This window comes from Onychomys torridus, chromosome 1 (genome assembly GCF_903995425.1).
Source record: "Onychomys torridus chromosome 1, mOncTor1.1, whole genome shotgun sequence".
NCBI lineage: Eukaryota > Metazoa > Chordata > Mammalia > Rodentia > Cricetidae > Onychomys > Onychomys torridus.
This window is the reverse complement of record NC_050443.1, coordinates 98,482,226-98,500,685: the sequence shown is the minus strand read 5'-3', so window position 1 is coordinate 98,500,685 and position 18,460 is coordinate 98,482,226. Positions and strand designations below refer to the sequence as shown.

The 18,460-nt window shown below is 40.4% G+C and overlaps 1 protein-coding gene across 1 annotated transcript in view; it reads right to left on the bottom strand.

The window, feature by feature from the left end:
• Positions 1 to 981: 981 nt before the first annotated feature.
• The window catches only part of LOC118576013 (ATP-binding cassette sub-family A member 3-like), a 100,936-nt gene continuing 83,457 nt past the window's right edge, over positions 982 to 18,460 (bottom strand). Inside the window, exons 26-30 of the mRNA XM_036176407.1 lie at positions 7,999 to 8,186; positions 6,331 to 6,501; positions 4,182 to 4,363; positions 1,495 to 1,568; positions 982 to 1,122 (exon numbers count right to left, since the gene is read on the bottom strand). Of these exons, the coding sequence (XP_036032300.1) occupies positions 982 to 1,122; positions 1,495 to 1,568; positions 4,182 to 4,363; positions 6,331 to 6,501; positions 7,999 to 8,186 (756 nt within the window). The remainder of the gene's footprint in view (positions 1,123 to 1,494; positions 1,569 to 4,181; positions 4,364 to 6,330; positions 6,502 to 7,998; positions 8,187 to 18,460) is intronic.

Sequence of the window (18,460 nt, the reverse complement as noted above, 5' to 3'; positions counted from 1 at the left end):
TGGGGGTCCTGGGGATCAAACTCAGGTTGTCAAGCATGACAGCATGTGCCTTTACCCAATGAGCAGTCTCACTGGCCTGGATATTATTTTATAATTGATGAGTTCCAACTAAGGGCTGAAAACTGAGGGAACCATCCTGACACACAGCAGCTCTATTGACTGGCCTGCAGGTCTACCAAGAGCCATCCTACCTGTGGGCTCATGAATTGCAGAGATGGTAAGATGTCAGAGCTCCTCCTAGAGGATACCAACTCCCTAGACAAGAATGGGGGGGGGGAACGCTTTGTATCGCTCCATTTATACTCTACTCTTTTTCTTTATTTCAGGGGAAGCAAGAATAGAAAGAAAAGTACATTATTTTTAAAGGAACATTTTTTTTTTTTTTTCTGTTCATGCCCTTCAATTTCTCTCTCTTTTTTTTTTTTTTTACCATGGAAGTAAAAGTCCATTATTTGGAATTTTGGAAGTAGTAATATCAAACTTTGATAGTGATTTAACTTAGACATATCAGGAAATGAGTCGGTGTGTGTGTGTGGGTGTGTGTGTGTGTGTGTGTGTGTGTGTGTATTTGTGTGTGCATGTGTGTGGAAAATTTGATTTGTTGCATGTTTATGCTCTTCTTGTCCACAGTCAGCTGCTAAAATGAATGCACTTCTATTTGGGCAGATGTTATGGTACCATCACCGCTGGATGTCTATGCTAAGGACTCAGACCACGGGAGAAGAGGTCCTTCCAAGATGAGAGCTGCACTTTCATCTTTCTAGGAGAGAAACATGGCTCTAAAGAATGCTTTTAGATTCTCTTTTTACATATTGGAAACAGGACATTCAGATATATCTTCAGTGAAGAGGACACAGGGAAGTATTTATTACACAAATATATTTACATGAAAATATACAAGCACAAGATGTCCTTCCCATCTACCCAGCTGAAGTACCCCCCCCAAAAAAAAATATCAATATCACCAGCTGTAACTGAATCTCAAGGCACCTCTCTCTCATAATCATTTCCTGTGTTGTCTTGATTAGCAAAAGCCAGGAAGACTTGGTCCAGGGTGATTTGACTGATGGAATAATCTTCTAAATTGAATTGTTCCTTTGCTTTCTCCAAAATGCCAAACATCTTAAACAACAACAAAAGCATGTAGTTGTCATTGCAGCCCCCTAGTTCCCAGAGGGGCCTCTCCTCCTCCTTTCCCCAGTTTCTGTCAAGTGTATTAAGTTAGACAAAAGGACACACAGAAGGGCAAAATCAGAACGCAGAAGACACAGGTAGTTGAGAAATGGAGGAGGCTGTTTTCTGTCTCATTCTTTTGATGGACATGAACTAATAATGGAATTTAAGGGTAGTAATCAAAGACATTTTAAACTCTAGGCATTTGAAGAGGAACATAAACACTCCACTGCTTCCACAATTCCACTGTCTGGACCCCCAGCACCCCATCATTAGTGCTCCCCTAACATGCAGTAGTAGAAGGAAATAGTTTCTGATCACCTTTCCCCAGCTGTTGTCCTTGCTGGGAATGTAGTAATTAAGGATCCCTTGATTCTCTTGCTTCAAGTCACTACCTAAGACAGGAAAATAGGAAAATCTTACAGGTTTCTTTAAAAATTATCAAAATAGTGCTGTACCTGCTTAATGTTATGTACCATATAAAGGTGAAGAGTTGGGTTAACACAGGAGGAGATGTGATCCTCTTCCCCCAAAACCTGCTCTTTTTGGTATACATATATAATAATATAATGCCGTCTAGCTTTATTCATGTTGCCACAAATGACAAGATTTCCTTCTTTTTTAGGGTTAGTTTCCCTACTGTGTGTGTGCATGCTAGCTTCCATATGTGTATCATATTTTCTTCATCTATTATTCCTCAACAAATCCTTAAATTGTTTTCTTTTTTGACTGTTGTGAGTAATGCTGTAGTAAACATGGGAGTGCATATATCACTTTGACATTTTTTTTTTTACTTGTTTTGGATATATAATCAGCAGTAGGTTGCTAGATCATAGGCTAGTGCTATTTTTATTTTTTAAAGGAATTTCCATTTTTAAAAATACTGGATATATTAATTTACACCCCACCAACTTTTTACTGATACCTAAAAAAGAAAAGCTCTTGACTTTTGTCTCAGTCCCTGTTCTATTGCTGAGAAGAGACACCATGACCACGGCAACTCTTATAAAGGAAAGCATTTAATTTGGGGCTCACAGTTCCAGAGGGTAGGAGGGTCTATGATCATTATGGTTGGAAGCAGACAGGTATGGTGCTGGAGCAGTAGCTGAGAGCGTTACATCCTGATCTGCAGGCAGCAGACAGAGAGAAAGCTGACTGAGAGTGGTACGACCTTTCTGAAACCTCAGAGCCCACCCCCAGGGACACACCTCCTCCAATAAGGCCACACCTCCTAATCCTTCCCCAAATGGGAAATAAGTGTCCGTTCTCATTTAAACCACCACACAGCTTCATACTATAGAACTTGATGTCAGCTGTGGGCTTGTGGCATATGGTATTATAAGTATGGAGGAGAATTTCTATTGTATCTAATCTGTTGAAACATTTTAAAATCATAAAATGTTGAATTTTGTCTAAAGCTTTTTCTGTTTCCATTAAGATGAGCGAATACATTTGTTGTTCACTCTGCTAATTTGGTATTACAGGTTTGTATATGTTAAGTGACACTTTAGCCATTTGGTGATGGTGAATGATCATTTTTGAATGAAGTTTTCCTCTTGAATGAAGTTTGCTAGTATTTTGTTAAGGATTTCTTTTCCATGCTCATTAGGGACACTGTAATTTTTCTTATAGTGCTCATGACTAGTTTTGGCATCAAATTTGAAAGTATTTCCTGTTCTGCAGCTTGTTGGAAAGAAGAATGTCCTGCTCTTTGTTCTTTTAATAGTAATGAAATGAGAAGCATCCAAACTCAGCTTCTCATCCCCACGACAGGCACATTACCCATTGAGCCATTTTAGGTCAGAGACAGATCAGCCAGTCCAAGCTCAGGGAGAGATCTTGCCTTAAAGCATAGAGGAAAATGTCCAACATCGACTTAGCCCTCCATACACTCATGCACAGGTGGTGTACCTGCACACATATATATGCACATATACATACCACATATAGGAACATATACAACATGTTTGCTTAGTAAAATTACAGGTACATTATTTTTTCTTTTGATGTAAAATTCTTATTATGTGGAAGATAATTACAATCCAATGTTTTTTCCAACATAATATTTTTTACATATTGCACCCCTATTTACTCACTTCCCAGTCTTCCCAGGGTTGAACCCCACCCTTGTCACCTCCCCCTGAAAAAAAAAAAGAAGAGGAAGAAAAGAAAAAAAAGTTCAATTTATGTTGCTCATATACTCACTGGTATGGAACACAGTCAATTCTTTATGGATACATACATCTGTATGTCTCATGGGGAAATCATAGTCACTGAGTCCAATGCTAAAGTGATTATTTGGTTTTCCTCACATCTGTTCTCAATGTCTGCTCTACCATTGATTGTTAAAATATATTGTCAAAGTTACATTCCTACAGTATAACAAATAATACTTTCCATTGCCCAAAAGATGAAATTGCAACTCAGCAGCCTGCGACACACCAGGAACTCCTGTAAGAGTTTGCTAAAAATTGTTATTATATCAGTGCTTTATAGTTAGGCTGAGAAAGAGAAAATACTTGCTATTGCTTGCATTGTTCTCTGTGTGCAGATAAGTGCTCACTGAGTTGTCACTCAAAAGAAGAAGGATTTTTGTCAGGAGAGACACACCTGCTAGAGCTTGCTAGCACTGATAGCCAGAAGCCTTAATAAGATGCTTAATGAGACGGGGGAACATCCCTTAAATGCTTTGCATAGATAATTCGTGAAAACAAATGAGAATTGTGTTAAAATATGACTTTAGAGGTGTAATTTATCTGGATAAAACAAATTAGGAAGAGGTCCTAGAAGGTGTCAGAGTTTGGTTGTCAGCCTCTGTTGTCTGGGAGACTTCTTAGTGTAACCTGGCAACAGAGGTTTGTGGTGATAAAGGAAGCATGGAGGATCACTGAACATCAGTAATACATGGAGATGAGATTTCAAACATAAACATTATGGGTGGTGAGAACAAACCACAGAAGTTAACACATCTCTAAATTGTTCCACACCATTGGAACAATTTAACTTACCTGGAAATGTCAATCCTATGAAACTTTTAAAGTCCTTTACTGTTTCCTCATACTTGACCTTGACCTTCAGAATATAAATATCACCAAACTTGTTCTTGAGGTACTGAGGGCTACCCAGGCATGTAAGCTTTCCTTTCACCATTATGGATAGCCTTGTACAGAGAGCTTCACATTCCTCCATGCTTGCAAAACAAGGAGGCAAAACAACATGAAACTAAGACAGACATTCATTGAAAGTAATTGTACATTGTACATCCAAACATTGCCAGGATCTTGTTTTCAACTACAAGTTGTATTTTCCAATAAGCAAATTCATGGTTAGGAAGTATATTGTGGGGTCTAGAGGTCAGCCTTGGGTGTCATTGCTGTGGGCCACAGGAATATATCATAAGAACTCAATTGGTTATGGCAAAGTTACTACCTGGAGGGATCAGGGAATTCCTCAAGAGGAAGCCAAATTCCAAGGAGCTTTTGGTGTTACTTGGCTTGTTATATATCAGCTATATTCTGTTATGAAAATCATGTATGCCTTCATAGTTTTCCCAATTGACTTTTCCCTAAGAAGGACTAACAGTGTAGACTGAACACTCTCTGGACATACACATTCCAGGTATTTGGAGAACAGCCTCAGGAAAGGCTTTCTCTGGAATTATATATCTCTCTTAGCCACTTTCAAGGACTAACAGTGATAACAGCTCACAAGCAAGTCTCCTGATTTAAGGTAAATTCCACAAGGAGACACCACCTAGGTCAGGTGGATGTTATATAATAGCTTTACACAATTTAGCTCAGACCCTTCCTTCTTATACTGGGACTTCCAGGGCACTGGACAGAGAAGAGAAAAGAGAATGGAAGGACTAGATGGGGAAGAACTTGAGAGGAACAAACTGAGATGGGAAGAACTAGATTGAAGGGCTAGAAGAGAGTACTAGAGGAATGAGATGGAAGATGAGGAAGAGCCAGATGGGGAAGAATAAGATGAGGAAGAACAAGATGAGAGAGAAGGAGGTGGGAGAGGAGCTGATATGGGAAAGAACTAGATGGATGAGAACTTAGAAGGGGCAGAACTAGATGAAGGAATTAAGATAGAATCTAGAGGGTACAGCAGATAAATGTAAAGAGAAATTGGGCAAGAAAGGAACTAAAAATGAGAGCAGACTATAAGCTTGTAGAGAGAGAACTGACACAGAATAATAAAGTATATGGACTAGGGAATTTCATGTACATAGACTCATTTCTTCTCATCAAAGATTAATTATCAGCTGGTTGTAGATTCTTCCTGGACCCTGGGAGGGGACTATTGAGGAGCTGGACCCCCATAGTCCTCGATATGTCATCCTTTTTATCACCATCTGCCTTGTCTCTGACTGGGCCCTGGCGTGAGGACCACTGATTGAGGCTGGGCTGCCTGGTCAGCCCCAGGGTTCTGCCTGTTTCTGTCCAGGACCGGGATTGCAAGCATGTATCACCACATCTACCTTTAAACATATCTTACAATTTATTTTTCTATGTATGGGTGTTTTGCCTGCATATATGTCGGTGTGTGTGTGTGTGTGTGTGTGTGTGTGTGTGTGTGTGTGTGTGGTGTGCATGTGTACAGTGCCCATGAAGGCCAGGAGAGGGCATTGGATTCTTGGGACTAGAGTTACAGATAGTGACGAACTGCCATGTGGATGCTGGGAATTGAACTCAAGTCCTCTGGAAGAGGAGCTTAACTGCTTTCAACTGCTGAGCCATCTCTCCAGCTCCCACACTCAGTTGTTTTTCTTTCTTTCTTTCTTCCTTTTTTTTTTTGTATGTGGGCTCTGGGCATTCAGCTCAGGTCCTCATACTTGAATAGCAAGCACTTTACTAATTGAGCTATCTCCCCAAGCCCTGAGAAGTGTGTATTTTTAAAGGATAAATAACAGAACACTGGTTCCTCAAATGTAATATATCTCCAACTTTCTGTTCTCTACTCTTCATTTTAAAAAACACACTGAAGATTCTTTGCTATCCCATTTATTAGGATTAATATGAATCTTAATTCCTAACAATAAACTCATTTCTCATCAAATATACTGTTCAATAGTCCTGGCCCCCAAATAATTGACTTTTATAGCTACCATATTTCTTGCCTACCCTTAGCCAAGTCTCCAAAGAGCCATACCTGTGGGATGTTATAATGATGGCCTTTCCACTTTCTCGAGTCTTTATTACTGTGTCCCAGAGAAGGCGTCTAGCTTTTGGGTCCATGCCAGTTGATGGTTCATCCAGTAAGATAACTGAAGGCTTTCCCATTGTGGCAATAGCAGTGCTCAGCTTACGTTTGTTTCCTCCACTTCAGATCAATGGGGGGGTGGTGGTGGAAGAAGTGAAACTATATCTATCAGTTATATCCAGGAAAGACTTAGCATAGATACTCCTAGTACTGACAGTTCCAACAAAACACAAATGTAGACATCGTCATGCAGTTTCAATATGGCTTTAACAAAGCATCAGGTCCAAGTATGTATACCAAGTGCATGCACATATATAACATAGAAGGGTAACCTTTCACACGTGTGGTTTTGGCTCCATTTGTTTACTTGTTATTAGGATGTATAATCCCCACCCCAATTTGAAGGCCTACATTTCTCTCTGTTGCAAGACAGAATTATAGAAACAGTAGGGAGAAGAAAACACACCCTATTCAGGTTTCAGAAGCCGTATTTCAAATAGAATCAGGATATGAAGTTTCATTTCTGAAATGTGGAACTGTTACTGTGAAACCCAACAGAATAAGATGTTATTCAACTTAGCATTTACTGTCAACTTGACATAGCCTCAAATCACCTGAAGAAGTCTCAATCAAGTAAACTTCCCTTATCAGGTGGGTTTGTGATTATGTCTGTGAGGAACTGATTCAAGAAGGCTCATCTAGGTAGGTGGTCCTGAGCTAGAGAAGAAAGCTCACTAAATGTGAGCCTGTGAGCAAGCCAGCTAGCAAGCAGCATCCTCCGTACATTCTATCTGTACAGTATTGGTTATGAACGAATGCCCTGGTTGGAGGTAATGGTGCACAGAGCAGGAAGCAATCCTGACTAGGTCTGGGCCCTGACTTCCTTTGGTGATGGACTGTGACCTGGAAGTGAAAGCCAAATGAACCCTTTTCTCCCTGAAGTTGCTTTTGGTCAGAGTGTTTTATCACAGCAACAGGATGAAGCTAGGACATATGGTAACACAGTCAGGTAATTGTGTGGCAGAGAAGCTTAGGTGGAGCTTTGGGCACTTGTGTCAGACACCAGGAACAAAGGGTGTGGTTGGGGAATATTATTTCAAGCTGTGTTACTTTTGCTTATGTGTATTAGTTTAACTCCGTGAAGCTGTGTTACTGTTCCTGTCTAAAACACCTGATGTTCTAATAAAGAACTGAATGGCCAGTAGCAGGGCAGGAGAGGGCGGGGGGAGAGGTGTGGCTGGCAGGCAGAGAAACTATGTAGAAGGAGAAATCTGGGAGAAGGAAAAGAAGAAATAGCCAGAGAACAGGGAGGACTTAAGGGGCCAGCCACCCAGCTACACAGCAAAAATGGAGTAAGAGTAAGATTTATAGAAGTAAGAGAAAAGGAAAAGCCCAGAGGCAAAAGACAAATGGGCTAATTTAAAGTTAAAGAAAGCTGGCAAGAAATAAGCCAAGCTAAGGCCAGGCACTCATAATTAAGAATAAGCCTCAATGTGTGATTTGTTTGGGAGCTGGGTGGTGGGCCCCCCAAAAGGGCCCAAACCCCCAACATCAGGATGCTTAAACATTATGTGCATGGATGACAACAGTAGTTAAGAAGCTATGGCAATGACTCACCTGTAAGTGCTGATAAGATAGTTGGAATGAGGCTCCAGATCCAAGGAGTTCAAGTACTTGTTCACATAGGGCTGAATCTGATGCTCAGAGACTCCCCATATTCTCGCATACATGATCATTATTTCCCGACCAGTCATGTATTCCAGCAGAGCATCAAATTGAGGACAATAGCCAATTTTTGACCTCACCTAATTACAATAATTGCTGTAAGTGAAAAACTCAAGCCATCTAGCACCTTGTGAACATTCATAGACAAGGCAGGAGGCCTGGGGTTCTCCAGACCATGATTCTAAGAGTCCTACCAAGAAGTTTTCTTTTTTGAAGGGCTACAAAATTATAGCTGGTGAATCTATTGTAGTCTAATGGAGTGACTGGTTCTCATATTCAGTTCTAATGGTCATGGGGAGTAAGAAGTCAGAAACCAAGTCCCAGGTCCCATTCAGTTTGAAGGAGTGTTAAGATGTACGTCTTCCTCTTAATCAGGGGCTCCAAGGAGCATGGCCAGCATGGATCCTTTCTTTACTGTTCAACCCGCAGTGCCCTGTACATGCCTGTCCCTTAGTGAGGTTGAACCAAACCAAAGATAGCCCTCAGCTTTGCAAATAGGAGCTCAAAAGTTATGGTTGCTTTAGAATTTAATTTTGTTTCCAGTAGTTACACACAGCCTAGTTAGCTAGAGAAAAAGGCAATGAACTTAAATTAATAATTAATTGATATTGATCCTAGATTATTCATGCTTCTAGAGTTGGCATGGTGCAATTCCCTTCCTCTCTGGCTAAAATGGCTCTTAATAATGTATTTTCCACTCACACCTTTATTTTTTTTCTCTTGACCTCTCTTTAGGATCCATATACTAAAGATATAATAAAAAACAATTAGTACAAGTCAAATTAGAAAATTATTACCTATGTACAGAAAATAATTCAGACATTATCAGAAAACACACATGATGACCCTCAGCTTCTGTCTCAGGTTGATTCTAAGCACAGAGATGGTTAAAAAACCTACTAAACTCACCAGAAACAATAAACAACTTCAAACAGAGAATGGGGAAGACTATAATTTCTAGAGTTACCACATTGTTCGTCCAGGTTTTAGCAAAATCGACAAGCATACAATGAAACGGACAATGCAGTTCATTGATGGGAGCGGGAATCAGAAACTCTGCCAACCTGAAAGAAGTTTTGATGGCCAATCTGCTCAGCAATGACTTTGAAATAGCCATCTTAGATGCTAAAGTAACTAAAGGAACTTGTGGGGAAAGTCAAGAAAATGGCATATAACTATTAATAGAGAGATAGAAACCCCCAAAGAAAACATAATAGGCATGCGTTACTGTAAGGGCAAGGTGTGGGCACTCCAAAGGTGTAGAAGTTAAAGACCTCATTAGTCAATGAATGGATTGTGAAAGAAACCATAAAAGAATTTAGAAATTATTTATAGATGAGTGAAAAATGAAATACAACATATCTCAGTTCATCAGACTTAGTAAAATCAGACTGGTGAGTTACTGCAGGGACTGGCCCAAGCCACTCAGAGGTGGGTAGTGATTTGAAAGAGATGCACAAAATACAGAAGGCAGCAATGTCCTCTCCATAGATGGAAGGAAAGACAATGTATGACCTAAGTGAAGGGGTGCTCTGTGGAGTTCATATGAAGCTTTGTGGAACTCAACTCAGGATTGGGGCTAGTTTCTACACGGTTAACATATGTCTTACCTTTCGGTTTGAAGTAACAACCTACAAATCTTGGTATATTAAAATGGTCCTTCACACTATGCAGAGCAAAGATTGCAATTGCATGGCTCTCATAGTAGTCCAGGGCCCTGTGCTTTCTTGATCAGGGATAAAATATAAAAAGCAGGGGGATCTGGAGGACAGGTACACACTACAAATACACTACAAAATAAGAAAACAGTCTGGGGGCATGGTACATGCCTTTAGTCTAGCACTTGGGGTGTGGAGGCAGGGGTCTGATCCAAGGTCCTCTTTGGCTGCATAGCAGGTTTCACGGTGGACAGGTGTTCTGGGAAGCCGAGTGGCAGCTTGGCCCTGAACACGGCAACTAAAGTCATTCTTTCTCTAAGTTCACATATTACTTCATCAATGTCTCCTCTGGATGGATTTTGTTTTCTTGAGTTCTCTTTTCTCAAACCCCTCATTTTCTTAATCTGTTAACTTTGATGTTTTTAAATTTGTAATATAACATGTTTAATATATTAAAAATATTGGTTCTACTTGTATTCACTAAATAGAAATACAGTTCCATTTATAACATCAGTCAAAGTGGAGAAAGGGGTTAATCAAGGAGTTTAAAATGTTATACACTCAAAACTATAAAGCACTTCTGAAATAAACAGGTGTATAGATAAATCATGATTGTGAATTGAAAGACAATATTGTTAAGAAGCCAAAAATACCCCCAAATTTACAGTTTTGAGGTAATCACCATCAAAATTATAATGATACAATTTCCTTTTTGCAGAAACAGAAAAACCTGTTCTAAAGACAATCTGTAATCTTCAGGGAGCCTAATCCCCCAAAATATCTTAAAAATGAAGAAGGAAGTTGAAGGACTCTTCTCAAATTAAAAACGTATCAAAATGTTACAATAATCAAACAACTGGGACTATCAAGAAAGGCAGATATATAGGCCAGTGCAACAGAATAAAGACCTCGAATAGAACCTTAGGTCTGGCATACTGGCTCCTGCCTGTAACCCAGCATTCCAAAGGCTGAGGGAGAAGGAGAACCAGGAGTTCCAAGCCAGTTTGGTTTACATAAAAATTTCCAGCCCCATCTTTCAAATACCTTAATTGGTTAATTATTTTGATAAGGATGCCAATGATTAAAGGATAATCTTTCCAAAAAATCGTATTGGGAAGATCAAAGTTGGACCTGTCACACAAAATAGATCAAAGATCTAAATACAGAAGTTTATAAAGTTCTTAGAAGAAACCATATAGAGAGAGCTTCATTATAGTGACTTGGCAATGGACTTTTGGATCTGGTAACAAACTCCACAGACAACAAAATAAAAATTGTTCTTCATGAAATTAAAATCATTTGTATACCAGAGAACAAGGGAAGGGAAACATCAGCTCATAGAATGGGTTAAATATTTACATATAGTGATTAGTGTATGGAATACATAAGCACTCCTCCAGCTCAGTAACAGAAGCGTCCAAATAAAGGACTTGAATACACACTTTCCCAATAAAGACTTAAATGGCAGCAAGTATGTAGGAAAAGTGCCCAATATCACTAATCTTTAGGGAAATGTGAATCAAAACTACAGTGGGAAACGGTTTCACATATTAGCATGGATACTATAAAACAATACAATGACACAAGAAAGAGAAGCACTCATCACATACAGAAATTGCAACTGCTATGTGTTGCTGACAAGGATGTAGATGGGGAAGCTCATGTGGAATATACTATGATACTCAAATCTCTAAATATATACTTTAAACAACCTAAAGTGGGTACCCAATGAATGTTTGTTGCTATGGTTCTGGCTGGGATATGTACTGAATGCTGGCTCCCTAGCTTGGCTTATTGGGAGGCAGTGGACTCTCTGTTGTGGGACCTGGTGGGATTTCCAGAGGTCAGGTTCTTAAAGAGGATAATGGGTGCCTGTTTTCTTCTATTTTCTCATTTGTTTCCTGGTGGTGAAATATATGGTTTTGATCTGCCATGCATTCCTGTCATGATGTGCAACCTTGCCATAAAACCAAATACCACAGAGCCAACAAATCACACCCTTGAACATTTGAAACTGCACAAAATGACTCTTAAAAAACAAGTTTTCTGATTTCCGATGGGGGCGGGGCAGATGGCGGGGCGCGGCTCTGGCTCTGACAGGGTGGTGCTCGCCTAGCAGCAGACTGTTTGGGTTCCCTGCCCCTCAGCTGCCCTCTAAGGCTGGGCCCCAGCATCCGTGACCTACTTGTCCCCGTATTCATATGCAAAATTGATACAGCCTGTACTTGGAGTTGTTTTCCTCAGCCAGCAAAGACGGGATTTGTTGCTTCATTTGGGGAACATACCTTTGTGGAAAGGTTCATGTAGCTGGAACCCAGGGCTTTCTGCATGCTAGGTATTTCTGTGTGGTGGAAGATGCCAACTGAACTTATCACATTCACTGCAAGTCCCCTGAACCACAGAAGAGTGAGACAGGATGGCAGACAGGCTTATGTCCTTTCTATTCTTCCTCTGCACAAGACCCCAGCCACTTCCTGAGACTCAGAGACCAACCCCCAGCTCCCGTCCCCCCCGAACTCCCATCTGGACCAGAGGAGGACCTGACCAACTTGGCCCCAGTTTCTTGCAAATCAGCGGGCCCTGTGGAAGGCTCCCCTTTTGCAAGACTGCAGGCAGACACTGCAGTCTCCACACCCTGCCCCTACACCCATCTGTTGGAGACCCCAGCCACTTCCTGAGAATCAGAGAACAGCCCCAAGCTTCCATACTGCCCTGGAACTCCCATCTGGACCAGAGACCAGAGGAATTCCCATCTGGACAAGAGGAGCTCCCATCTGGACAAAATAAGGAGACATCAGGGACTTCCTGAGACTCAGAGTCCAGCCCCCCAGCTCCTATCCGGCCAGCACTCTCATTTGGACCAGCGATCCCATCTGACCCAGAGCTTCCATCTGGGACCAGAGAGAGGCTCCCTAAATCTGTGAACTCACTCTGGACCAAGTACACTGATAAGACCAAGAACGAACCCAAGAGGAGATGGGCAAACGTCAAGGCAGAAGTACATACAACAAAATAAAGAGCAATACAGCATCGCCAAAACCTAGCCCTTCTCCAGCAGCTAGACCTGAACATCACAGAATGGAAGAAGAAGAAAACAACCTTATAAGTAACATCATGAAGAGGCTAGAGCCTTATATAGAAGAAATCAAAAATAAAGTAGAGGAACAGACAAACAAAAACTGGGAAGAACGCCATAAAAAACTAGAGGAAAGGACAATTAAAGCAGAAGAAAACAATAAATCCTTGAGTGAAAATCATGAAAAAGCAAGGGAGACAATCCAAGACCTGAAGAGGGAAATAGAAAAAATGAAGAAGACACTAGCAGAAGGAATGTTGGAAACAGAAAATCTGAGTAAACAAACAGGAACTTCAGAGGCAAGTATAACCAACAGAATGCAAGAGATGGAAGAGAGGATCTCTGGTGTTGAAGAGACGGTAGAAGAAATGGATTCATCAGTCAAAGAAAACACTAAAACCAACAAAGTCATGACCCAAAATGTCCAAGAAATTTGGGACACCATGAAGGAGAAGAATACCAACTCAAAGGCACAGAAAATATATTTAACAAGATCATAGAAGAAAACTTTCCCAACTTAAAGAAGGAAATGCCTATGAAGATACAAGAAGCCTATAGAACACCAAACAGACTAGACCCCCCCCCCCAAAAGTCCCCTCGCCACATAATAAACAACTAAATGTATAGAATAAAGAAAGAATATTAAGGGCAGCAAAAGAAAAAGGCCAAGTGACTTATAAAGGCAAACCCATCAGAATAAGACCCAATTTCTCGATGGAGACTTTGAAAGCCAGAAGGACCTGGACAGATATAATGCAGACACTAAGAGACCATGGATGCCAGCCTAGACTAATATACCCAGCAAAACTTTCAGTCATCATAGAAGGAGTGAACAAGACCTTCCAAGACAAAACCAGATTTCAACAATACCTATCCACAAACCCAGCCCTACAGAAAGCACTAGAAGGAAAATTCCAACCTAAGGAAGGCAGATACACCCATGAAAACACAGGCAATAGATAACACCACAGCAGTAAACCCCAAAGAAGAGAAGTACACACACACTACCACCAAAAAATAAAAATAACAACAGGAACGAACAATCACTGGTCATTAATATCCCTTAATATCAATGGACTTAATTCACCTATAAAAAGACACAGACTGACAGAATGGATATGAAAACAGGACCCATCTTTCTGCTGCATACAAGAAACACACTTCAAATTCAAAGACAGACACCTCCTAAGAATAAAAGGCTGGGAAGAGACTTTCCAATCAAATGGTCTTAAGAAGCAAGCAGGTGTAGCCATCCTAATATCCAGCAAAATAGACTTCAAACTAAAATCAATCAAAAGAGATGATGAGGGACATTACATACTCATTGCAGGAAAGATCCACTAAGATGAAGTCTCAATTCTGAACAACAGAATTGGTGCCCCAAACAAAAGGGCACCCACATATGTAAAAGAAACATTACTAAAGTTTTATCACATATAAAACCCCACACATCAATAGTGGGAGACTTCAACACCCCACTTTCACCTCTGGACAGATCGGCCAAATCGAAACTTAACAGAGACATAATGGACTTAACTGATGTTATGGCTCAAATGGACTTAATCGATATCTACAGAACATTCCACCCAAACAAAAAAGAATATACCTTCTTCTCAGCACCCCATGGAACCTTTTCTAAAATCGACCACATACTTGGCCACAAAACAAATCTCAACAGATACAAAACAATTGGAATAACCCTCTGTGTTCTATCAGACCACCATGGTTTAAAGTTAGATTTCAACAACAGAAAAAACTACAGAAATCCTACAATCTCATGGAAACTGAATAATGCTCAACTGAATCACCAATGGGTTAAGGAAGAAATCAAGAAAGAAATTAAAGACTTCCTGGAGATCAATGAAAATGAATATACTACATACCCAAACTTATGGGATACTATGAAAGCAGTGCTAAGAGGGAAACTCAGAGCACTGAATGCCCACATAAAGAAGCTGGAGAAATCTCATGCTAGGGACTTGACAGCACATCTGAAAGCCCTTGAACAGGAAGAAGCAAAGTCTCCCAGGAGGAACAGACGCCAGGAAATTATCAAATTGAGAGCTGAAATCAATAAAATAGAAATAAAGAGAACAATACAAAGGATTAATGAAACAAAGAGTTGGTTCTTTGAGAAGATCAACAAGATAGACAAGCCCTTATCCAAACTAACCAAAAGACAGAGAGAGAGAGCATCCAAATTAACAAAATCAGAAATGAAAAGGGGGACATAACAACAGACAATGAGGAAATCCAGAGAATCATCAGGTCATACTTCAAAAACGTCTACTCCACAAAACTGGAAAATCTAAAAGAAATGGATAATTTTCTGGATAGGTACCACATACCTAAGTTAAATCAAGACCAGAGAAACCATTTAAATAGTCCAATAACCCCTAAGGAAATAGAATCAGTCATTAAAAGTCTCCCAACCAAAAAAAGCCCTGGACCTGATGGTTTCACTGCAGAATTCTACCAGATCTTCAAAGAAGACTTAATACCAATACTCTTTAAATTGTTCCACACAATAGAAGTAGAAGGTATATTACCAAACTCCTTCTATGAGGCTACAATTACCCTGATTCTTAAACCAAACAAAGATGCAAGAAAGAAAGAGAACTGCAGACCAATCTCCCTCATGAACATTGATGCAAAAATACTCAATAAAATTCTGGCAAACAGACTCCAAGAACACATCAAAACAATTATCCACCATGATCAAGTAGGCTTCATCCCAGGGATGCAAGGGTGGTTCAACATACGAAAGTCCGTCAATGTAATACACCATATAAACAAACTCAAGGAAAAAAACCACATGATCATCTCACTAGATGCAGAAAAGGCATTTGACAAAATCCAACACCCCTTCATGATAAAGGTCTTGGAGCGATCAGGAATACAGGGAACATACCTAAACATAATAAAGGCAATCTACAGCAAGCCAACAGCCAACATCAAATTAAATGGAGAGAAACTCAAAGCAATACCACTAAAATCAGGAACAAGGCAAGGCTGTTCCCTCTCCCCATACTTATTCAATATAGTACTTGAAGTTCTAGCCAGAGCTATAAGACAACATAAAGAGATTAAGGGGATACAAATTGGAAAGGAAGAAGTCAAGTTTTCCCTATTTGCATATGACATGATAGTATACATGAGTGACCCCAAAAATTCAACCAAGGAACTGATACAGCTAATAAAAACCTTCAGCAACATTGCAGGATACAAGGTCAACTCAAAAAAATCAGTAGCCCTCCTATATACAGTAGACAAACAGGCTGAGAAGGAAATCAGAGATACATCACCCTTTACAATAGCCACAAATGATATACAATACCTTGGGGTTATGCTCACTAAGCATGTGAAGGACCTATATGACAAGAACTTTAAGTCCCTGAAAAAAGAAATTGAAGAAGATGTCAGAAAATGGAAAGATCTGCCATGCTCATGGATAGGCAGGATTAACAAAGTAAAAATGGCGATCTTACCAAAAGCAATCTACAGATTCAACGCAATTCCCATCAAATTACCAACACAATTCTTCACAGATCTGGAAAGAATAATACTCAACTTCATATGGAAAAACAAAAAACCCAGGATAGCCAAAAGAATCCTGTACAACAAAACAACCTCTGGAGGCATCACAATCCCCGACCTCAAGCTCTACTATAGAGCTACCATAATAAAAACAGCTTGGTACTGGCATCAAAACAGACATGTGGACCAATGGAATCGAATTGAAGACCCTGACATTAACCTGCATACCTATGAATATATAATTTTTGACAAAGAAGCCAAAAATGTACAATGGAAAAAAGAAAGCATCTTCAACAAATGTTGCTGGCATAACTGGATGTCAATGTGTAGAAGGCTGCAAATAGATCCATATCTGTCACCACACACAAAACTTAAGTCCAAGTGGATCAAAGACCTCAACATAAATCCAGTTGCTCTGAACCTGATAGAAGAGAAAATAGGAAGTACTCTTGAACGCATTGGCACCGGAGATCACTTTCTAAATATTAACACCAGTAGCACAGACACTGAGAGAAACAATCTATCAATGGGACCTGTTGAAACTGAGAAGCTTTTGTAGAGCAAAGGACACAGTCAACAAGACAAAGCGACAGCCTACAGAATGGGAAAAGGTCTTCCCCAACCCCACGTCTGACAGAGGGCTGATATCCAGAATATATAAAGAACTCAAGAAATTAGACATCAAAATGCCCAAACATCCAATTAAGAAATGGGCTATAGAACTCAACAGAGAATTCTCCACAGGGGAATTTCAAATGGCTGAAAGACATTTAAGGAATTGCTCAACATCCCTAATTATCTGGAAAATGCACATCAAAACGACTCTTAGATACCACCTTACACCTGTCAGAATGGCTAAGATCAAAAACACAGAAGACAGCTTATGCTGGGCAGGATGTGGAGCAAGGGGAACTCTCCTCCACTGCTGGTGGGAATGCAAGCTTGTATAGCCAGTTTGCAAATCAATATGGCACTTCCTTAGAAAATTGGGACTCCATCTCCCCCAAGATCTAGCTGTAGCACTCTTGGGCATATACCCAAGGAATGCTCAATCATACCACAAGGGCATTTGCTCAGCTATGTTTGTATCAGCTTTGTTTGTAATAGCCAGAACCTGGAAACAACCTAGATGTCCTTCAACTGAAGAATGGATAAAGAAAATATGGTACATATACACAATGGAGTACTACTCACCAGAGAAAAGCAATGACATTATGAGGTTTGTAGGCAAATGATGGATCTAGAAAAAATCATCCTGAGTGAGGTAACCCAGACTCAGAAGGACAAACATGGTATGTACTCACTCATAGGAGGATTCTAGATGTAAAATAAAGATCACTAGACTGCTACACAACTCCAGGGAGGCTACCTAGAAAACGGGACCCTAGGAAAGACCCAAGGATCACCCAATGATAGAGAAATGGATGAGATCTACATGAACAACCTGGACGACAGTGGGAGTAATGAAGGGCAAGATTGGAGGGAAAGAAAGCTTAGGGGAGCAGGAGATCCCAGCTGGATCAAGAACAGAAAGGGAAAACGAGGAATAATAGACCACGATAAATGAAGACCACATGAGAAAAAGAATAGGCAGATTGCTGGAGAGGTCCCCAAAAATCCACAATGATACATCCTTTGTAGACTGCTGGCAATGTTTGAGAGAAAGCCTCCTCTGACCTAGTCTGGTGATCAGATGGCTAAACACCCTAACTGTCGTGCTGGAACTCTTGTCCAATAACTGATGAAAGTGGATGCAGAGATCCTCAGCCAGTCCCAGGTGGAGCTCCAGGTGTCCAACTGTCGAGAAAGAGGAAGGTCTGCAAGAGCGTGAATTGTTGAATCCAAGATTGCAAAAAGCACAGGACAAATAGCCAAACGAATGGAAGCGCATGAATTATGAGCCAAAGGCTGTGGAGCTCCCAGCTGGATCAGGCCCTCTGGATAAGTGAGACAATTGAATAGCTTGATCAGCTGGGGAGGCACCCAGTCTGTGGGACCAGGATCTGTCCTTAGTGCATGAGCTGCTGTTTGGAACCTTGGGCTTACACAGGGACACATGCTTAGTCTGAAGGAGGTGACAGGA